Source organism: Symsagittifera roscoffensis, chromosome 3, assembly GCF_963678635.1.
Source record: "Symsagittifera roscoffensis chromosome 3, txSymRosc1.1, whole genome shotgun sequence".
In the NCBI taxonomy this organism is placed as follows: Eukaryota; Metazoa; Xenacoelomorpha; order Acoela; family Convolutidae; genus Symsagittifera; species Symsagittifera roscoffensis.
In genome coordinates, this window is record NC_087064.1 from 69,254,254 (window position 1) to 69,278,000 (window position 23,747).

The 23,747-nt window shown below is 33.6% G+C and overlaps 2 protein-coding genes across 4 annotated transcripts in view; one reads left to right on the forward strand and one right to left on the reverse strand.

The window, feature by feature from the left end:
* Positions 1-23,747, reverse strand: part of LOC134841305 (uncharacterized) — a 40,075-nt gene that overhangs the window by 5,919 nt on the left and 10,409 nt on the right. Inside the window, exons 1-4 of one of the 3 annotated variants that reach the window (XM_063857200.1) lie at positions 13,417-13,934; positions 10,863-11,182; positions 2,053-2,310; positions 1,576-1,850 (exon numbers count right to left, since the gene is read on the reverse strand). In XM_063857200.1, the coding sequence (XP_063713270.1) occupies positions 1,576-1,850; positions 2,053-2,310; positions 10,863-11,182; positions 13,417-13,601 (1,038 nt within the window). In that variant the 5' untranslated portion in view covers positions 13,602-13,934. Of the gene's footprint in view, positions 1-1,575; positions 1,851-2,052; positions 2,311-10,862; positions 11,183-11,929; positions 12,044-13,416; positions 13,935-23,747 lie in introns of those variants that run through there. The other 2 variants (XM_063857201.1, XM_063857199.1) reach the window with 2 other exon arrangements.
* Positions 2,418-7,889, forward strand: LOC134841306 (uncharacterized). The gene is made up of 5 exons (XM_063857202.1): positions 2,418-3,358; positions 3,653-3,908; positions 4,179-4,395; positions 6,563-6,758; positions 7,290-7,889. Exons 1-5 carry the CDS (start codon positions 3,274-3,276, stop codon positions 7,442-7,444), a joined length of 909 nt encoding a protein of 302 aa, XP_063713272.1. The 5' UTR covers positions 2,418-3,273; the 3' UTR covers positions 7,445-7,889.

Here is a 23,747-nt window from a genome sequence, read left to right on the forward strand (position 1 = left end):
TAATCCCAAGTCTTAGTTTTATGTCCACCTGGTGTGATCCGCAGGCTACCAGGGGGTCCCCTTTTACACGTAAGAACGACTACAAAATGGGGGAATGGTACCTTTTTCAACCTTTTTGACATATTATATGTGTATTACACAGTCCCACCACGATGAAAAAAGAATGTACGATTTTCTGCGTTTGATTTGCCATAGCTTACAGAGTTTTCTTCTGTGGGCTTTTGCGAAAATTCTTCTTGGGCCAGAAGTTTTCCAGACAATAAACCAATAAGACAAATAAACAAGGAAGAGAAAAAATATAAAGGTACAAAACTGTGTAAAAACGTAATAATAAAAAACTGGATCTTTGCTTTTGGAAAATTTAATTTCAAGGGTCGGAGAAGTCGTATTTCATTTAGCAGCTGAAGCAATCTGTTGTTGATAGCGGCAAGGAGTCACTGCAAAATTTGAGAGACAGATGATTATCCGTCAAGTTTCGATAACTTATGATATATTTACTTCGGGAATCACCAATCTACTTTTTGAAATTTTGTGGCATATATCGCACGGTACGTAATAAGGACAATGCGCGGACTGGTGTAGGGATTGAGTAGAGAATTTGTCCCTATTGGGCAAAAGTTTTCTTTATTATTTCGTCGCAGTCTGTACAAACAAGATGGAGAGGTTGGAGTGGCAAATTTTTTTTGGAAGCCGATTTGGGTTCATCACATATTGGTCAAGTATGTTTAGGGATCGACCTACTGCAATCAAGAGATTTTGAAGTCTCACGCACTATCCACCAAGAATAACAACCGAAAAACACTAGTCACGAATTAAGCAGCTACATATGCTAATAAATTGCCAGTGCCATTCAACAAAAGTGGCACCAAATAAAAAAAACGCAATCTTGCAAGTTATAATGAGGATTATAACCAACTTAAGGCATCCACACTAACTTTGCATGAAACAAATCGCAAAGCATAAGGCCAAATTGTATACATTATGCATTTCAAAAAAAATTGTGAGATATATTGAGCTAGAAAAATTCTGAAGCCCATGCTATGACGGAGCTGTAAATGTATCCCAAAAGTGGCACCAATATTTGCGATTTAAATTGGAAAAAAAGAAGGTTTGTACTAATACACTCGCTTCGCAAGTATAAAAACGTTTTTTTTACTAATAAAAATAGAAAAAGGTTTGTTACAATATACAACAGTCCAATACAAAATAGTCCAGAAAAATCATGTAATGAAGGAAAAAACAGTTCAATACGAAACAGTCTGGTTTAAAGACGCCGGTGGGCGCGCTACGCGCGCGTCGATAACCGGCTCTAAATTTCGTATTAATTCCTACCCTCTGTTGGCAAGCTTGCAACACGTTGGCGAGACTGCGGCGATCACTATTTTTTTTAAAAATGTTTGTTAAACAAAGGAAATTTCTCGGCCTACCGGCTGGTTAAAACAATTATTACTTGGGACTGTTTTGTATCGGACTGTTTTTTCGTTCATTTTCAAACTTTTGCGGACTGTTTTGTATTTGACTGTTTTGTACAGACACGTATTTTTTTTAATACTCGGTCTACCGTTCCCAACTTACCCTGGAATAAAGCGTGTTGCTTCTGTGTAGTCGTTTCGCCCATTTCTGCACCTGCTCTTCCCTTCCCGGCGGCACTCCTCTCCCCTCGTTCCCATTTAGTTTTTCCACACCACCAGTTCTGTTTTCTTTTGTTTTCCTCTGACTAGTTTCTTCCTTCATCCGGAGACTGGCCTCGAACTGGGTGGGATCTTTGATGGTGTAGAACTGTTCCTCTTCATCTTCCATCGATCTGGGAGAACTATCATCGTTTCCTTGTGAGTTCATCTCCGGCAGATCTAAAAAAAAAATTAAGAATTTTTTTATTTGACGGATATGCTGCTCTTTTCCGGATTACCAAAAACCAAAGAATTAAGAAGATAATGACGATATACAAAAACAAAAGCCAATAATTTCTCTTTAGGGGTCTATCAATACCAGGTCTATAAATAACTTCATGTGTACAGCACTGGTAAATAGGAAACAAAATTTAATAAGTACCCAATGAAGCAGCACCACTATTCGGTTGAGATGACAAGCTTGAGACTGTAGCGGCCGCCGATTCGGCTGAATGTTCGCTGACCACGGAAGATGATGACGACACCCCAGTTAAAAGACCTGCCGGTTCTTCTGACTGCAACTGATGGCGATGTGTGGACTCTCTGTCAAGGAGATCTCGCTCCAGTTGTTTTTCCAACTGGAAAGGGCAGTCCAACCCCACTCCCGGCAAACAGCTCTCGTGGCACAAATAGCCGCAGTCTAAACAAGGTTAAATTCTGTGTTTTTACAGTGTGTTTCCACTGACAAGGACACCCAATATCTCACATAAGTACAAATTAAATTTGATTTTTAAAACTCACCCTTAAAAATTGACAGCAACCAAAACTATCGAAATAAGCGAAGTAACCTCAAAAATATTGGAATTATACCCATACATTTAGACAACGTACATTTAATACTCATCAACTTCTTTTTCGAAAACGAATACTACAAATTATAGTGCAAGAGTGCCATTATTGCGCATCATGCTATGTTATCAGGAACATCAAATAACATTCGATTCAGTCACCTTTTTAGCTACTGATCAATGAAACTCGAACCTGATTAACTAAACAAGCAAATAAGTCGTCACATACTATAACCAAGTTACTTAAAACTATCTCTACACATGTTCCAATGGTATAACTGCTCTTTGAACCGATACAACCAACAAACAATTCATTATATTAAAGATCCTACATGCATGTTTTTCCTGAAATTATTCCAGGTCCATAATTATAGCAGTAAATATTAGCGCGAGCGAAAGCTCTTACCATTGTAACAGATTGTTAAGTAGTAAGCAACACATTGTTTATGTTTGTTCACACTACATTCACATACTCTGTATTATCATACCATCTACATACACTTAATGATGAAAAAACTAACGAGTGAAGCTTAGGGACTTAAAAATCGTCTTACTATCGAAAAATTATTGTTATAAGTAGCAGATTATTTACTGAAACTTCGAAAACTATTCGCTATTTCAATCAGACGAACGAATTCACCACACATTAAAACTAAAGTTTAGAATAAAATTGTGTTTCCAAATAAATTGCGAACAAAATTGTGTTATCAAAACTCAAATTCAGAGAATAAAATTGTCTTCGCATAAGTCTACAACAAAACACTTGCCGAAACTCAAAAAGAAAACTGGTCTTTTGAAAGAAGACAGTCAAAAAAATGCAAACCTCTCCTTCCAATTCTAACCTTATTAAGTCAATGGAGCTGACTACCTTGCCATGTCTTCCCCTATGTTGTGCAATTGGTAAGTACACTGACAAATTAGCAATGTATGTCTTGAAAGCCAGCTAACAACTTAGAATAATTCTTTGATAACGCGCGCCCATGACGGTTCGTTAGTTAAGCTACACGACACAATACATTATTACCATGAGGCCTTTTTTTACATTTTCAATTCGATACCGATATACTACTAAAAAAAACAGAAAACATGAAGAAATAATTCCGAGCATGTCAAAAACTGCCAGTAACAGGAAAATTCTGCGCTGCTTGAACATTAACCCTTTACACTCGAATAACATTCCTTAACTATGTTTAGAATGTCTGCTAAAGCAACCCGAAATCACAAGTTGCTTTGAAATGCCTCCGAAAACCGCATCACAATTCACCTCACTCAATGACAGTAACAGTTCACGTGTTGTGAGCAAGTGCAAGCTATCTGTGTGTCGGATGAGTCTAGAGGGAACAGAAGAGGTGTCCGTGTTCTCTCAGCTGTTCCGACTTCTCAGCAGCAAATCCATTCCTCAACTGTATTGTGAAGGAGTTTACATACAACATTCACGATCTATCTTGAAGTGAGTGTGTAAATTGTAGATAGAGGAGATTACATTGCTATATGCAACTCCATCATTTGACCATTGCGTAAATAGACATTGAGAACTACAAATTAAATTCCTCTTTGAACCATAGAACATATCCTACGACCCAAAAATTTTCGTTGCTTTATTTCGAGCAAGGCTCAAAACAGGACCAATCAAAGAATTAGTTTTCGAAAAAGATTTTTTTTTGTGTTTGAGAAACTAGCTTTTCAATTTTAGCGCTAAAAGTATTTGCGTAACTTCTAGATTCCTATCAAGCTATTGCCCTTCCTCCTCTTGGTACCCAGCAGATGACAATATCCTGCTCAGAGCGAGAGTAGATGACCTTCTAGAGTTAGATGCCACCGTTATCTACCCCGAAGTAAGCAGACACCTAGCGGAAAATATCTTCCAGGACAATAAGTCACAAAAACAGCAGACCAGTGCAAATAGACCAGGCCCTACTTCTAGAAACAACTTATTGGTAAGTAGAGGCGCATCTAAAACTTTCTCGAGGATGAGGGGGGATTTACAAAATAATGAAATATCGAAATATTTTTAGAACTCTTAATTGATTTTCCGACCTCTCCTTGAGCACAGAAGACCCTATCTTGCCAAAAAAATTATGCGACAAGATTTTGAAAAGTGCAAAAAAGCCATGCCATTTTTAACATTTTTGGAAAAATCTGTTTGGAATGACTTTGCTTTTGGTCAGATCATGTGAAATAGTTCATTGTGTTTTTTTAGCTGGTAATAAGTTCAAGACATGATCATCATCATTGTTATCATAGAAATTTCGGTTGATTGAAGCAAAGTTTCTTAACTTGAATATTTGTGAATTATTAACTTGTGAGTAAAAGACAGGCTAAAATCAGTGAAAAAACTTAAGAAACTTAGTTTTTTGCTTTAAAATACGCAGTGATATACTTATAAGCTTCTCTGAGATCTGAAGTATATTCTAAGCATATCGACTAATCGCAATATATTTCGCGTAGAGGTACCACAGGGCTGACAGATTGGAAGAGAGCTTGAATCTAGTTAGTAACCTCTATTCGCAAAAAAATATCGCAGGAATTTTCACTAATTTTTAATGCGATCAGAACTTTTTAATTGCGAAAACAGCAGAGCTGCAGCATTGTATCAGCGCTAGCTCAGCACGGCAATTTCTTTTTTTTCTGAAATTATTTCTATCAGTGTTAAGTGACACTGACGCAGCACTGTTTATTATTGACACCTAAAAACAAACCCAATAAAGTTAAAATAATTTGAGAAATCCGCTGAGAAAGCTTACCAACAAAATCAATCTAAAATGAACTAATATAAAGCAAGATTACTCGTATATCAGAGCAAATGCAATGCAAAAAAGACATTCAATTCTGTTCGAATATGCTGAAATGTTGAAACAGTCTTTTGCAGGAATGGAGCTTCTTTAATCAGTATCATTGGGAAACGGAGGTAATGTGATTTTTAGTAGTGTCTAAACGAAGGTATCCAAAGTTGGAAAACTGTTAATAAACTCACGGATACCGGAAAAGTTAGTTTCTTTGAAAACTTTCCACCCTTAAAAGGAAAAAAACATCATATGAAGGCTTTTGTTTTTCAAAATCGTTCAACATTGAGATTTACTACATAAAACTAATCTAATTAACTAAAACTGGGTAACTTTTTTTCATTCTACCAGGAAATTCAAACATAATCAACAGATCGCAAGTTAAACATCTCTTCTTTCAAATCTCAAAGAAAAAAATAGATAGCTTTAAAACTTTTTGAAAATGCTTTATAAAAATTAACCCGATTTGGGAAAACTGGATCAATGGGTGAATATTTTATTGAGCAAGGAGACCTGAAATTCAAATCCTTTTTCAAAATTAGAAGTTGATCATCCTTTTTCGTGACCTTTACACGTTTGCTGTTCTTTAACAAAAGAAATAAACTGAACTTATAAAGAAATCAAAAGTCAAACCGCAAAAAAGTAAAATGTAAGACTTTTCCTGAAAAATAATTTAAAAAAAAACGCCACGACCTATATAAAAATCTGACCTATATAAAACTCTTAACTATTCGACAACTGACTGAATAAAAAACCACGCCAAGCATAAATATTCGGAACTTTCTTCGAAAGTCGCAACAATAAAAACTAACTCGAAATCGATCGCGCTTTTCGTGACCTTTACACCTTTGCTCTTCGATAGTGGAATTGGCCTTTCTTTTAACGAAAGGAAAAGAACTGATCTTAAAAGATCAAAATTGAGCGTGAATAAAGTTTACGGCTTTTTTCTAAAGAAAAAAAAACACAAAAAATCATCGCGACTTAAAACCAATTTCGATACTAAATCAATCGCGTGATTTTACACCATTATTTGAATTACGTAATTGGAGAGCAGAGTTTACCTGTTTTATCAAATAAAACTGAATTGAATTTGATTGGAAATCAGAAGGCAACTAAAAAAATAAATTAGCGTGAACAACTCTAAGATCTTTTCCTATAAAAAAACGATAAAAAAATCAATTTTACCTATATAATTATCTTCTCTATCGTCATTGACATTTTAACAGTATTGATTTTCACTGGCGGATGGTTCAGGGTTTGAAAAAAATCGACACACAGCCAGATATCCTTATATTTAAATCCTAATATCATTTTTTTCCAGGACTGCCTGAGCACCCTGGATGAACACTTGCGGAACAATGGATTAAGCTGTCGTTTCTTGTGCGGACCCAGTGCGACCATAGCAGACTTGAGTATAGGCATGGCCATTGAATATCTATTACTTAGTGGGTTCATTCTCTCCGCCGATGATCACAACAACATACAACACTGGCTTGACAAGTGCAGACAAAACATAAGTAGGCTTCTCTTTAAATTAACAAAATTCCGAAAACTATCAAACCTTTGCAAAGTTAGCTCAAGAAAAGCTAAATAAAATAATTAAGTTTCGACGTTTTCTTTTTTTTTTACGACGAATACTAAGCAAGTACAGCATTCTTCCTACTGCTTATCTTCTAAAAGGTTTAATGAAAACACATTTCAAGAAAACGATACAGCCTTTCGAAACCAATTAGAGTCAGTCGACCGAAAATGGATGTCGCAAAATTGAACCCCTAAGGCGAATCGCACATCTGCTTGTGTCCCCCTAAATCCGCCCCTGCTAATAATATACAACAGAGGGTTTCTAACATGAATTGGTTGTCTTACAGAAAAACCAGCTCCATCGTAACCAAACTCTTAAAATTTTGAAGCATACAATTTTGAATTTGCAAAAAAAAGTATATATCCGAGGGGGATTCAAACAAAGTCTATAACCTGATTTGAATGCACGTGCATATTATATACCAAGAAAATACCAGTCTCATTTAGAATGTTTGAATTGTTAATAGAAGGCTGGGATGAGAGTTTGCAGCCAATGAAGAGTTGGATTGACCAGGCATCCAACACGAGCAACCAAAAACTGTCCGCTGCCATCAGCACTTACAGACGACTCTCAACACCTTCTGTTCTATTAGACGAGCCTAGCTTCGACTTCTCTGAGTAGCAGAGGCATTTGAAAAAGGAGAATATCTGCTTGAAACTCCATCAATACAGAGATTCCTCAATTCCACCATTGAGAGAACATCAGAAACCATTGAGAAAAAACTTGGGCTTTAAAATTTTTTAAATTTTGTTGAACACCGTTTGTTAAGACAAGCTACAGATGAGTTTACAAATCACGAATAAATAACTCATTGACAGTAATTTGAAAAAGTCCTCAGCGGCAATTAAGTCAAACACGGATCAAGAATCGCACAAAATTCAATGAGTCCTATAAACCCTACTCTGCTTTAAAATTACTCTCTACTCTTTGTTGATCAGTCAAATTTAGAGTCAATCAGTGTATTGTTTATCTGTAAATTGTTCAAACTAGATATATATATAGCTCGATCTTTAATTTACCATTAATACCTATCCTATTGCTGCCAGGCCTCAGCAATCCTGTTCACAAATTGTTCACCCGGCATTTTGCACGTAAGAAATTTTGTGAAAATTTGTTCACCTGTTCACGCTGACATGTTTTAATGCAGTTGATAACATGAAAAGTCATTTTAAATAAGTTTTCATATATTAAATTTCCGAAAAAATCAAAGGGGGACTGGAAAAGAGCCCTTTATAGCTATTGAAAAATTTCAGAAGAAAACACGAATTCTGGACACAAACTGAGATAGAAGAAAATAGTCAACAGACACAGGCTGCTCAAATCGGTCAGAGAAAAAAGTGACCTACTTTTTTTTAGAGTCTCTCCCAAACCACTTTAAAGGCCCTAATTTAACTAAGTTTTCTGCGCCGCAGGCAAATTTTGTAAAAATGTCAAAAAAGGCGTTATTAGGCACTTTTTGGAAAATTTCGCGTTTTTCGCCGCGCGCTCCCCCCTCAAAATTAGTATAGATTGGCGCCCAAGGCGCCTTTAGAAAAATTTTATGGTCAGTAAGCCAAAAGTGGATATCTCAAAATAGTACAAAGTGGGACCCTTTGGGTCAGCAGGGTCGTCCCATGATCTTATCTGGAAAGACTCTCGTCAACAACAGTTTCAACAAAAAGTGACCTAGAAAGAATAAGTGACCAAAAGTGACCAGGTCACTTAAAGTGACTAGTTTGAGCAGCCTGAACAGACAGTTGGAAAAGAGTCAATGAATGCAAGTAAGCAGAAGAAAAAGCTGACTTGTCTTTTTTTATTTCACCTTTCGAATTTCAAAGAAAAAAGATGCCCCTAAAGAGCGTGGAATTTCTAGAGCAACTTATGCTTGGCAATTTTTCGATAAAATTAATCCAATGTGAGAAAGCTGGATCAATAGGTTAATTTTTTATTTCGCTGGTAAATCTGAAAACTCAATTTTTTTTTCGAAACTAGAAGTCGATCAGGTTTTTCGCTGTTCAATAATGGAGTTTGCCTTCCTTTTAAAAAAGGAAATGAACTGAACTTTGAAAAAATCATAAATCAAACCGCAAAAAGTAAAGTTGAGCCTAAACAAATTCAACGGCTTTTTCTGAAAAAAAAAATCATCGAAGAAAAAATTTTGAAGTAAAAACGCATCACGTTTAAGATTGAAATTCAAGAATCTTTAATTATTAATTGCAAAAACTGCGTCAATATAAAAAAAATTTTGCCAGTTAATCTTAAAAACCAAATTTTCTTTCGAAAGTAGAAATTTTAACAATTTTTTTGCTCCATTTGCATTTTGGCAATTGAAGAATATAAACTTCCTTCTTTTTAGCAAGCAAATTGAACTTAGACGGAAATCAATTTCAAACCGCGAAAAAATACATAATTGAGCATGATCAAATTCTAAGAATTTTTCAAAAACAAAAAGCACGCGTCCAAATAATTTTCTTGACTGCGTTCATTGACGCTTAAGAATCATTGACTTAAATTTTTTATATTTCGCAACATTTGAATAAAAATACATCATTTTAAAGCTCTTTCCCATAATTTAAACAAATTTTTCCGATTGAAATTTTTCATAAAACTAATCCAATAGGAGAAAACAGCCTTTAAGTAACTTTCATAATCTGCTAGGAGCTCAGAAAATTAGCGTGCAAATTTGAAACCACCTCGCATTTACCTTTTTTTCGCGAAGTTTCCGCTTCGAAATTGAAGAGCGTAATTTGCTTCTTTTTCGCAAATGAATTGAACTTAAAAACCGCTAGAAAATCAAATACCCAAGTGAGCAATTATCAAGATTTTTTCCAGAGAGAAAAAACAAGCAAGAAAAAATCATTAGACCTAAGCAAATTTTAAATCACTGTGTTCATTAAAACTCAACAAAATTATATAAATAACAGCTTTTTATTCCCACAACCTTTTAGTAGGAAACCAACATTAGCAAAACGTTCTTCACCAGCAACGAACTACAGTGAATAAAAACATTTACAAAGCCGAAACATAGCTAACGGTGAGTTGGAAAAATTTAAATGAACTCAAAGAAACCCTCATTTGAAAAGATGTGCTCTAAAATAAAAAAAAAACAAATGCAAGAACTCATGTTCGGACAGTAGCTCAAAAAACGTTAGAACTTCGCCAAAAAAATCTGTGTGTGACGACATCAGGACGAATCCGATGTCAAGGAAAACTGTATCAAACACTTCAAGTAAAGCATGTTTTCGTTATAGCATAAGTTGATACTGAAAATGTTACCAGCAAATGATTTTTTTCTCATTTGCAAAAAAAAAGACTAGTATTTTTTTGCCAAAAAAATGACTACAGTACCTCTCAAAATTAATCAATTATTACCACGTCAAGGAAAACAAAAAACTTCAAAGCACGTCGGTAAATTAATTTTTTTTGGGTAAATTAATTTTTTTGGGGCAAAATCCCTAATTTTCATGAACAACAGCGCACCAAAGAAGTCTCGAATTTTTCTATTTTTAAAAATCTTTCATTGTTGTTCCGACCATTGAAAACAGGGAAGAACTTTGTATTCGGGTGTGTTCTAGTTTTTTCCGTTTTTGTTTTCCACTCAAAATCATGTACCAAAAACAATCATCGGAAAATGTCGAGTGATATACCATATTAAGGCTCGTGATTCGAACGACATTAAACATTTTGAAATTTTTTTCTCGGTGTCCAGAAAAACGGGTTCAAAATTTTAAGATGTTTCGTCTAATTTCGGGCAAATAAAACGAGTGAGCTTGCTTAAAATAGCTTATTTATGCTTAATTTAGGCCGCTAAAACTAAGTTATTTTTTGTAATTTGTTTGCGCCATTTTGGGAATCAAAAACATTCAAAACATTTTAAAAAAAATTCTGTAACTTCTGATTTTTTTCTTTCTTTTTCCAAAAACTGCTTTGCAATTTGCGTATTTTATAATGACTGTCGAATATGCCGAAGTTCTAAAAAAAATTGTATTTTTTAAGACCATGGTCGGAACATTCTGTGGTACTTGCACAGCTACCAGTAGCCTTGTTCATTTTGACTTACGTTCACAACGGAGAGGTTGATAGAGCAGACTGATGATTGCATCACCACAAATATCACACCAGAGAGGGAAATCCTTTTCATCCTCAACTTCAAACTGGTGCCCCTTGCCCCTCTCCCGCCTCTTCCCAATCCCATCAATCCCACTAGATCCAGACACCTCCAGAGTCTTTTGTCCGGTAGCACTATCGTTCTTGGAAGATTCGGCTGCACTTGTAGGTGACTGGGTCATGTGATTGTTGCTGTGATTGTCTGTGTTTAGAACTCCATCTTGTCCGTCAATCGCGAGTGATTTCCGAATGATGACACTGTTGCGGTCACGCCTAGATAAAAAAAAATGAACTATGGATTGTTCTAATTTGTTTTAAAGACAAGTAGCGAAGTGCCCTATTTCGAAAAAAAACATAGCCAACAGACAGTTGGAAAAGAGCCAATGAACGAACGCAAGTAATCAAAAAATTTACATTGACTTTCGAATTTCAAACAAAAAAATGACGCCCTTAAAGCTTTTTGAATTTCTGAAAAAATTTGTGTTTGGAATTTTTTTGACAAAATTAAAATTATTTGAGAAAAATGGATCAAAGCGAATTTTTTTATTCCACTTGAAAATCTGAAAATTAAATTCCTATTTCGAAACTAGAAGTCAATCACGTTTTTCGTGACTTTAACACTTCCGCTGTTTGATAGTGGAATTTGCCTTCCTCTTAACAAAGGAAATGAACTTAAAAAGAAATCAAAAATAAAACCACGAAAAAGTAAATTTGAACCTGAACGAATTTTACACTTCCTGAAAAAATCATCGGGATCTATATAAGAGTCTGAAATATTTAAAGCCGAAAAGAAAAGATCTAATAGCACAATAATCCAGCTTCAAGCAGGATTGAACAAATCTGACCAAAGCTCTATGCATAACACAACAAGAGCTCGCTGTGCAAATGGCACAGAATGTTGCGACCACAGACATTTTTGTTGAAAATTTCAAATTGTAACTCAAAAATAAAAAATGTATCAAAAATTTCTTGGTCGGAACAAAAATTTCCAGTTAAACTATTACTTCAAATCAAACTTACCATTCTGATGCCATAACTCATGTATGCAATAAACTAATTCCAACAGAAGATTAGACATAAATAGAATAAAGGAAACTTTGTATTAGAAATATATACATAACTGTATAAGAGAAAGTCTGCAGCGACTGTTTTAGTTTTATATAATCTGTGACTTGCGTATGACTTGAGGCATCGATATAACCTAGACAGCAACTAAAGTCTACTTGAACTACTTTTAACACAAGTAATATAGCACAATTTTGAATTTGACGGTATCTACATGTAAATTTGATGGTGTGATTCGACTTTCTAATGTTCAGAATAATGCAGTCAGTTTTACCTTGAAATAAACCTAACACAACTACCATAATAAAAAAGGCTTAGAACAGGAGTCATCCAATCCAGTCAAGAGTCTGTTAGCGCTATAAAAACAATACTGCTTTTGATGTCTAACACATTTGACCTCAGGGTCCTTTTAGTGCTCATAAGACAAACGCAATAACAAATTATAAATTGCTTTTTCATGAGTTTTCTGGTAGCACATGCGCGGTGGTAGCATATAACCAGCATGCTTTGAGATTAAACTATTTATTTTCTCGTACATAATTCTTACAAGGGCAATCTAAACGCAAAAAAAAAACATCATTATAGAAAAAGTCAAAAAACTTGAAATCCTTTTTTATCAAAAATAATACAAAGAAATCAAATATAGGCGCCAGAGAAATTTTTGACCTTTTTTAAACGACCATTTCACTTTTTTGAAGCCCGTACCGTAACACCAATTCTTGCTTCATTACATTCATTATAACATTCATTGATAACATTGATAACAGATCAACTTATTGCTTTAAACGAAAGAGGGTATCAACCCAACCAATTTGAGGCAATGTCCAGAAAGATGTATTGGTACAAGTTATGAAGTCATTGAACATAGCCAATCGTAGATTGGAAAAGAGTAATGAACGCAATTAAATATATAAAAAAACACTGACTTTCTTGAAAAAATCTCAACTTTCGAATTTGAAAGAAAAAATAGATGCACTTTAAGCTCTTTGAATTTCTAGAACAATTCATTTGATGATATGAACGCAAGTTGAGAAAAGTTTGTAAAGTTTTTTATTCAGCTGGGAAACCTTGAAAATAATTTCCACTTTCGAAACTAGAAATCGTTCATGTTTTTTGGCGCCTTTCCACGTTCGTATTTGGAGAGTGCTATTTACATCACTTTCAGCAGATGAATTGCAATTGAACTCAAAAAGTGCATTATACCTAAAAGCGTTCATAAATGCATCAATACGTATGAATGCACATCTGTAGTTATTAGAGCATTTTAAGATTGTTTCCTGAAAACAAAATCAGCCAGACCTATATAAGAGTTTTCACTAGGTGCATTACTCTTAATAAAGAGTCTTCGACATTCAAATCTTGTTAAGAAGATCTTGTTAGAAGTTTCCAGAAAATTACACATTTCGCTGTCGAAGCATTGGTCGTACTAAGTAGCGACTTACCTGAAAGAGACACGCGATTCAACTCCTCTGTTGAAAAAGGTGGCATTTATAAAAGGTCTTTGCTGCACAACAGCCGACATAGGTCTCCTTAATCTGTTTCGCTTGAACGAAACCGAACACGAACGCCACTGGTATTCGGCATCGGCCATTTCCGAATCGTAGAAAGACCTTTCTTGGAGCGACATAACAGGAAAAAAACAATACTAACGAACGCCTCAGAGGAACTATTTGTTAACAAATGCTTCAGTGCTCAATTTCTCTTTGTGGCTTAATGCAAAATACAATATATTTAAATTGTAGAACAAGGGGAAAAATTATATTGTAAAGCAAATTCAAGGTTGTCCAAGCGCGTATATTGAATTTGAACATCCAACGCTGAGTAAAAAAATAAAATGTAAAAAAAATTGTTCACTGCGACAGCAATAACGTAACTGTTAGTGAGAAAATATTACAGTATATGCCTTATACGCGAAGTATTCAGTCAACGTTATCCGTATAAATTATGAAAGCAGCAAGCGGGAAGACATTAGATCGAATTTAGTTGGAAATTGCAAATTATCACTTGCAGCTAATTTGACCAGCAAGAAAAACAGGTTGACTTACTACCGTTCCGTTTCGTTCTCACAGCGAAAGTATTGGACAAGTGATTCGGCTAATCATAAACTAGTCAGCTGAAGTTTGTTTTGGCTTTAAAAAACTCTGAAGTATCAAGTTAAATGAAATCTGAGACGACTTCATGGCAGACTGCGAAGTGTTCAATTGTTCAGTTACGTGTCAAACACTATTTTCATTCCCAGTTAATAGTATTTATTTTGTTATAACAGCTGACATAATTATGTTGAACAATTTGAACAGGCGGCTGCAGAAATAAAATCCTTTTGTAAAAATAGCAAAACCAATTCAACCACAGTTGTGCTATTTGAACATGAAAAACATAGCCAACAGACAATCGGAAAAAGTCAAGGAAAGCAAGAAAAAACATCAACTTTCGAACTTTCAAAGTAAAAACTATATAGCCTTAATGCTCTTTAAATTTCAAGATGAAATTATGATTGACATTTTTAACTGAATTTGACAAAAAACTAAATCAATAGGCAAGGTTCTAATTCCGCTGGAAAATCTCAAATTCAAAGCCACTTTCGAGATTAGAAGACGCTCGTTTTTCGCACAAATTTCCACAAGAGCGCAATTTACCAACCTTTTAGCAGATGAACTTCAGTCGAACTCAAAAAGTGCATATAAATCTAAAAGCATTTATAATAGCATTAATATGTATGAATCAACTACTGAAGTTATCAAAGCATATTAAGACTTCCCAGAAAAAAAACAGAAAAAATCAGACAAGAGTCTTCACTACGTTCAGTGACTCTTAGAAAAATTATAGCCTTGAAGCTCTTGTATTCCGCTGGAACATCTGAAAATAAAATTCCATTTTCGAAAATAGAAGTCAATCAAGTTTTTTCAGACCTTTTAACTTTTGCTGTTTTATCGTCGACTTTGCTTTCCTTCAGCAAAAAACTGAGGTAAAAAAACCAAAACACAAACAGCAAAAATGAACTTGAGCCTGAACAAATTTTAAAATCTTTCTGGAAATAAAAATGAAAGAAATCATCGCGACCTATATCAGAGTCTGAACTACGTTCATGGCTCTTAAAAATACGATGACTTGAACAATATCAAAAAATCGAAACCATTCAGCAGATGAAATTCAATCGAACTCAAAAATTGCATATATACCTTAATTGCATCATAAATGCATTAATTTGTATGAATGCACGAGTTAAGTTACAAGAGCAATTTAAAACACTTTTCCCTGAAAAAAAAGAGTAAACAGAAAAATCACTAAAATCAATCTAAAAGTCTTCAGTAAATAAGTGACACTTCCAAAAAAAAATCACCTTGAAGCTCTTTTATTCCGCTGGGAAATCTGAAAATTGAATTCAACTTTCAAAACTAGAAGCCGATCACGTTTTTGTGAATTTCACCTTTTTGCTGTTCGATAGTGGACTTTGCCTTCCTTTCAACAAAGGAAATGAAGTTAACTTAACAATGAATCAAAAGTCTAACCACGAAAAAGTAAATTTGAACCTGAACGATTTTTAACAATTCCTGAAAAAATCATCGGGATCTTTTCCTGAAACAAAACAAAACATCATCCCGACCCATATAGGAAACGGAACTACGTAAATGACTCTTAAAAAAGATGACTTGGGAAATATCAAAAACGGAAACCATTTAGCAGATGAAATTCAATCAAAATCAAAAAGTGCATATTAACCTTAAGGCATTCATAATGCACTAACTTGTATGAATGCACGAATGAAGTTATAAGAGCAATTTAAGTCTTTTACCCTGTAAAAAAAACAGAAAAAAAATTAAAATACCTATGTAAGAGTCTTCAGTACATTCAGTGACTCTTAGAAAAATTATAGCCTTGAAGCTCTTGTTTTCCGCTGGAACATCTGCAAATAAAATTGCATTTTCGAAAATAGAAGTCAATCAAGTTTTTTCAGATTTTTTAACTTTTGCTGTTTTATCGTCGACTTTGCTTTCCTTCAGCAAAAAATTGAGGTAAAAAAACCAAAACTCAAACAGCAAAAGTGAATTTGAGCCTGAACAAATTTTAAAATCTTTCTGGAAACAAAAATGAAAGAAATCATCGCGACCTATATCAGAGTCTGAACTACGTTCATGCCTCTTAAAAATACGATGACTTGAACAATATCAAAAAATCGAAACCATTCAGCAGATGAAATTCAATCGAACTCAAAAATTGCATATATACCTTAATTGCATCATAAATGCATTAATTTGTATGAATGCACGAATTAAGTTACAAGAGCAATTTAAAACACTTTTCCCTGAAAAAAAAGAGTAAACAGAAAAATCACTAAAATCAATCTAAAAGTCTTCAGTAAATAAGTGACACTTCCAAAAAAACATCACCTTGAAGCTCTTTTATTCCGCTGGGAAATCTGAAAATTGAATTCAACTTTCAAAACTAGAAGCCGATCACGTTTTTGTGAATTTTACCTTTTTGCTGTTCGAATGTGGACTTTGCCTTCCTTTCAACAAAGGAAATGAAGTTAACTTAACAATGAATCAAAAGTCTAACCACGAAGAAGTAAATTTGAACCTGAACGATTTTTAACAATTCCTGAAAAAATCATCGGGATCTTTTCCTGAAACAAAAACAAAACATCATCCCGACCCATATAGGAAACGGAACTAAATAAATGACTCTTAAAAAAGATGACTTGGGAAATATCAAAAACGGAAACCATTAAGCAGATGAAATTCAATCAAAATCAAAAAGTGCATATTAACCTTAAGGCATTCATAATGCACTAACTTGTATGAATGCACGAATGAAGTTATAAGAGCAATTTAAGTCTTTTACCCTGTAAAAAAAACAGAAAAAAAATTAAAATACCTATGTAAGAGTCTTCAGTACATTCAGTGACTCTTAGAAAAATTATAGCCTTGAAGCTCTTGTTTTCCGCTGGAACATCTGCAAATAAAATTGCATTTTCGAAAATAGAAGTCAATCAAGTTTTTTCAGATTTTTTAACTTTTGCTGTTTTATCGTCGACTTTGCTTTCCTTCAGCAAAAAATTGAGGTAAAAAACCAAAACTCAAACAGCAAAAGTGAATTTGAGCCTGAACAAATTTTAAAATCTTTCTGGAAACAAAAATGAAAGAAATCATCGCGACCTATATCAGAGTCTGAACTACGTTCATGCCTCTTAAAAATACGATGACTTGAACAATATCAAAAAATCGAAACCATTCAGCAGATGAAATTCAATCGAACTCAAAAATTGCATATATACCTTAATTGCATCATAAATGCATTAATTTGTATGAATGCACGAATTAAGTTACAAGAGCAATTTAAAACACTTTTCCCTGAAAAAAAAAAGTAAACAGAAAAATCACTAAAATCAATCTAAAAGTCTTCAGTAACTAAGTGACACTTCCAAAAAAACATCACCTTGAAGCTCTTTTATTCCGCTGGGAAATCTGAAAATTGAATTCAACTTTCAAAACTAGAAGCCGATCACGTTTTTGTGAATTTCACCTTTTTGCTGTTCGATAGTGGACTTTGCCTTCCTTTCAACAAAGGAAATGAAGTTAACTTAACAATGAATCAAAAGTCTAACCACGAAAAAGTAAATTTGAACCTGAACGATTTTTAACAATTCCTGAAAAAATCATCGGGATCTTTTCCTGAAACAAAACAAAACATCATCCCGACCCATATAGGAAACGGAACTACGTAAATGACTCTTAAAAAAGATGACTTGGGAAATATCAAAAACGGAAACCATTTAGCAGATGAAATTCAATCAAAATCAAAAAGTGCATATTAACCTTAAGGCATTCATAATGCACTAACTTGTATGAATGCACGAATGAAGTTATAAGAGCAATTTAAGTCTTTTACCCTGTAAAAAAAAGAAAAAAATTAAAATACCTATGTAAGAGTCTTCAGTACATTCAGTGACTCTTAGAAAAATTATAGCCTTGAAGCTCTTGTTTTCCGCTGGAACATCTGCAAATAAAATTGCATTTTCGAAAATAGAAGTCAATCAAGTTTTTTCAGATTTTTTAACTTTTGCTGTTTTATCGTCGACTTTGCTTTCCTTCAGCAAAAAATTGAGGTAAAAAACCAAAACTCAAACAGCAAAAGTGAATTTGAGCCTGAACAAATTTTAAAATCTTTCTGGAAACAAAAATGAAAGAAATCATCGCGACCTATATCAGAGTCTGAACTACGTTCATGCCTCTTAAAAATACGATGACTTGAACAATATCAAAAAATCGAAACCATTCAGCAGATGAAATTCAATCGAACTCAAAAATTGCATATATACCTTAATTGCATCATAAATGCATTAATTTGTATGAATGCACGAATTAAGTTACAAGAGCAATTTAAAACACTTTTCCCTGAAAAAAAAAAGTAAACAGAAAAATCACTAAAATCAATCTAAAAGTCTTCAGTAACTAAGTGACACTTCCAAAAAAACATCACCTTGAAGCTCTTTTATTCCGCTGGGAAATCTGAAAATTGAATTCAACTTTCAAAACTAGTGGCCGATCACGTTTTTGTGAATTTTACCTTTTTGCTGTTCGATAGTGGACTTTGCCTTCCTTTCAACAAAGGAAATGAAGTTAACTTAACAATGAATCAAAAGTCTAACCACGAAAAAGTAAATTTGAACCTGAACGATTTTTAACAATTCCTGAAAAAATCATCGGGATCTTTTCCTGAAACAAAAACAAAACATCATCCCGACCCATATAGGAAACGGAACTACGTAAATGACTCTTAAAAAAGATGACTTGGGAAATATCAAAAACGGAAACCATTTAGCAGATGAAATTCAATCAAAATCAAAAAGTGCATATTAACCTTAAGGCATTCATAATGCACTAACTTGTATGAATGCACGAATGAAGTTATAAGAGCAATTTAAGTCTTTTACCCTGTAAAAAAAAGAAAAAAATTAAAATACCTATGTGAGAGTCTTCAGTACATTCAGTGACTCTTAAAAAATCATAGCTTTGAAGCTCTTTTATTGCTCTGGAACATCTGAAAATTAAATTCCACGTTCTAAACTTGAAGTAGATCGCGTTTTTCGTGACCTTAAAGATTTTGCTGTTGAATAGTGTACTCAACCTAACTTTCAGCAAAGGAAGTGAAGTGAACTTAAACAAAATCATAATTTAAACAGCGGAAAACAAAAAATTCGAGCCTGAACAAGTCTTATAAATTTTCCTGAAAAAAAACGGAAAAAATTATCGCTACCTATATAAGAGTCTGAATTCATTCTAAAAGCTTTCTCACCTAACTGTATTCAAAGATTCAATAATACGAAGATACAACTGAAATTATTAGGAGCACTTTACAACGTTTCCCTGGAAAAAAAGCTGAAAAAAATTACCAACATCTATAGAGTCCTCACTACGTGCAGTGACTCTTAAAAAATCTTAGCTTAGAAGCTCTTTTATTCCGCTGGAAAATCTGAAAATCAAATTCAGCTTCCGAAACTAGAAGTCAATCAAGTTTTTAGTGACCTTTTAACTTTTGCTGTTATATAGTCGACTTTGCTTTCCTTCAGCAAAAAATTGAGCTAACAAGAAATCAAAAATCAAACAGCAAAAGTAAATTTGAGCCTGAACAAATTTTAAAATCTTCCTAGAAACAAAAACGAAAGAAATCATCGCGCCTATATCAGAGTCTGAACTACGTTCATGACTCGTAAAAATACGATGACTTGAATAATATCAAAAAATCGAAACCATTCAGCAGATGAAATTCAATCGAACTCAAAAATTGCATATATACCTTAATTGCATCATAAATGCATTAATTTGTATGAATTCACGAATTAAGTTACAAGAGCAATTTAAAACACTTTTCCCTGAAAAAAAAAGAGTAAACAGAAAAATCACTAAAATCAATCTAAAAGTCTTCAGTAAATAAGTGACACTTCCAAAAAAACATCACCTTGAAGCTCTTTTATTCCGCTGGGAAATCTGAAAATTGAATTCAACTTTCAAAACTAGAAGCCGATCACGTTTTTGTGAATTTCACCTTTTTGCTGTTCGATAGTGGACTTTGCCTTCCTTTCAACAAAGGAAATGAAGTTAACTTAACAATGAATCAAAAGTCTAACCACGAAAAAGTAAATTTGAACCTGAACGATTTTTAACAATTCCCGAAAAAATCATCGGAATCTTTTCCTGAAACAAAAACAAAACATCATCCCGACCCATATAGGAAACGGAACTAAATAAATGACTCTTAAAAAAGATGACTTGGGAAATATCAAAAACGGAAACCATTAAGCAGATGAAATTCAATCAAAATCAAAAAGTGCATATTAACCTTAAGGCATTCATAATGCACTAACTTGTATGAATGCACGAATGAAGTTATCAGAGCAATTTAAGTTTTTTACCCTGTAAAAAAAACAGAAAAAAATTAAAATACCTATGTAAGAGTCTTCAGTACATTCAGTGACTCTTAAAAAATCATAGCTTTGAAGCTCTTTTATTGCTCTGGAACATCTGAAAATTAAATTCCACTTTCTAAACTTGAAGTAGATCGCGTTTTTCGTGACCTTAAAACTTTTGCTGTTGAATAGTGAACTTAACCTTACTTTCAGCAAAGGAAGTGAAGTGAACTTAAACAAAATCAAAATTTAAACAGCGGAAAACAAAAAATTCGAGCCTGAACAAGTCTTATAAATTTTCCTGAAAAAAAAACGGAAAAAACTATCGCTACCTATATAAGAGTCTGAATTCATTCTAAAAGCTTTCTCACCTAAATGTATTCAAAGATTCAATAACAAGAAGATACAACTGAAATTATTAGGAGCACTTTACAACGTTTCCCTGGAAAAAAAGCTGAAAAAAATTACCAACATCTATAGAGTCCTCACTACGTGCAGTGACTCTTAAAAAATCTTAGCTTAGAAGCTCTTTTATTCCGCTGGAAAATCTGAAAATCAAATTCAGCTTCCGAAACTAGAAGTCAATCAAGTTTTTAGTGACCTTTTAACTTTTGCTGTTATATAGTCGACTTTGCTTTCCTTCAGCAAAAAATTGAGCTAACAAGAAATCAAAAATCAAACAGCAAAAGTAAATTTGAGCCTGAACAAATTTTAAAATCTTCCTAGAAACAAAAACGAAAGAAATCATCGCGCCTATATCAGAGTCTGAACTACGTTCATGACTCGTAAAAATACGATGACTTGAATAATAGCAAAAAATCGAAACCATTCAGCAGATGAAATTCAATCGAACTCAAAAATTGCATATATACCTTAATTGCATCATAAATGCATTAATTTGTATGAATGCACGAATTAAGTTACAAGAGCAATTTAAAACACTTTTCCCTGAAAAAAAAAGAGTAAACAGAAAAATCACTAAAATCAATCTAAAAGTCTTCAGTACATAAGTGACACTTCCAAAAAAACATCACCTTGAAGCTCTTTTATTCCGCTGGGAAATCTGAAAATTGAATTCAACTTTCAAAACTAGAAGCCGATCACGTTTTTGTGAATTTCACCTTTTTGCTGTTCGATAGTGGACTTTGCCTTCCTTTCAACAAAGGAAATGAAGTTAACTTAACAATGAATCAAAAGTCTAACCACGAAAAAGTAAATTTGAACCTGAACGATTTTTAACAATTCCCGAAAAAATCATCGGAATCTTTTCCTGAAACAAAAACAAAACATCATCCCGACCCATATAGGAAACGGAACTAAATAAATGACTCTTAAAAAAGATGATTTGGGAAATATCAAAAACGGAAACCATTAAGCAGATGAAATTCAATCAAAATCAAAAAGTGCATATTAACCTTAAGGCATTCATAATGCACTAACTTGTATGAATGCACGAATGAAGTTATCAGAGCAATTTAAGTTTTTTACCCTGTAAAAAAAACAGAAAAAAATTAAAATACCTATGTAAGAGTCTTCAGTACATTCAGTGACTCTTAAAAAATCATAGCTTTGAAGCTCTTTTATTGCTCTGGAACATCTGAAAATTAAATTCCACTTTCTAAACTTGAAGTAGATCGCGTTTTTCGTGACCTTGAAACTTTTGCTGTTGAATAGTGAACTCAAAATTATTAGGAGCACTTTACGACGTTTCCCTGAAAAAAAAGCTGAAAAAAATTACCAACATCTATAGAGTCCTCACTACGTGCAGTGACTCTTAAAAAATCTTAGCTTAGAAGCTCTTTTATTCCGCTGGAAAATCTGAAAATCAAATTCAGCTTCCGAAACTAGAAGTCAATCAAGTTTTTAGTGACCTTTTAACTTTTGCTGTGATATAGTCGACTTTGCTTTCCTTCAGCAAAAAATTGAGGTAACAAGAAATCAAAAATCAAACAGCAAAAGTAAATTTGAGCCTGAACAAATTTTAAAATCTTCCTGGAAACAAAAACGAAAGAAATCATCGCGCCTATATCAGAGTCTGAACTACGTTCATGACTCGTAAAAATACGATGACTTGAATAATATCAAAAAATCGAAACCATTTAGCAGATGAAATTCAATCAAAATCAAAAAGTGCATATTAACCTTAAGGCATTCATAATGCACTAACTTGTATGAATGCACGAATGAAGTTATCAGAGCAATTTAAGTCTTTTACCCTGTAAAAAAAACAGAAAAAAATTAAAATACCTATGTAAGAGTCTTCAGTACATTCAGTGACTCTTAAAAAATCATAGCTTTGAAGCTCTTTTATTGCTCTGGAACATCTGAAAATTAAATTCCACTTTCTAAACTTGAAGTAGATCGCGTTTTTCGTGACCTTAAAACTTTTGCTGTTGAATAGTGAACTTAACCTTACTTTCAGCAAAGGAAGTGAAGTGAACTTAAACAAAATCAAAATTTAAACAGCGGAAAACAAAAAATTCGAGCCTGAACAAGTCTTATAAATTTTCCTGAAAAAAAACGGAAAAAACTATCGCTACCTATATAAGAGTCTGAATTCATTCTAAAAGCTTTCTCACCTAAATGTATTCAAAGATTCAATAACACGAAGATACAACTGAAATTATTAGGAGCACTTTACGACGTTTCCCTGGAAAAAAAGCTGAAAAAAATTACCAACATCTATAGAGTCCTCACTACGTGCAGTGACTCTTAAAAAATCTTAGCTTAGAAGCTCTTTTATTCCGCTGGAAAATCTGAAAATCAAATTCAGCTTCCGAAACTAGAAGTCAATCAAGTTTTTAGTGACCTTTTAACTTTTGCTGTTATATAGTCGACTTTGCTTTCCTTCAGCAAAAAATTGAGCTAACAAGAAATCAAAAATCAAACAGCAAAAGTAAATTTGAGCCTGAACAAATTTTAAAATCTTCCTAGAAACAAAAACGAAAGAAATCATCGCGCCTATATCAGAGTCTGAACTACGTTCATGACTCGTAAAAATACGATGACTTGAATAATATCAAAAAATCGAAACCATTCAGCAGATGAAATTCAATCGAACTCAAAAATTGCATATATACCTTAATTGCATCATAAATGCATTAATTTGTATGAATGCACGAATTAAGTTACAAGAGCAATTTAAAACACTTTTCCCTGAAAAAAAAAAGAGTAAACAGAAAAATCACTAAAATCAATCTAAAAGTCTTCAGTAAATAAGTGACACTTCCAAAAAAACATCACCTTGAAGCTCTTTTATTCCGCTGGGAAATCTGAAAATTGAATTCAACTTTCAAAACTAGAAGCCGATCACGTTTTTGTGAATTTCACCTTTTTGCTGTTCGATAGTGGACTTTGCCTTCCTTT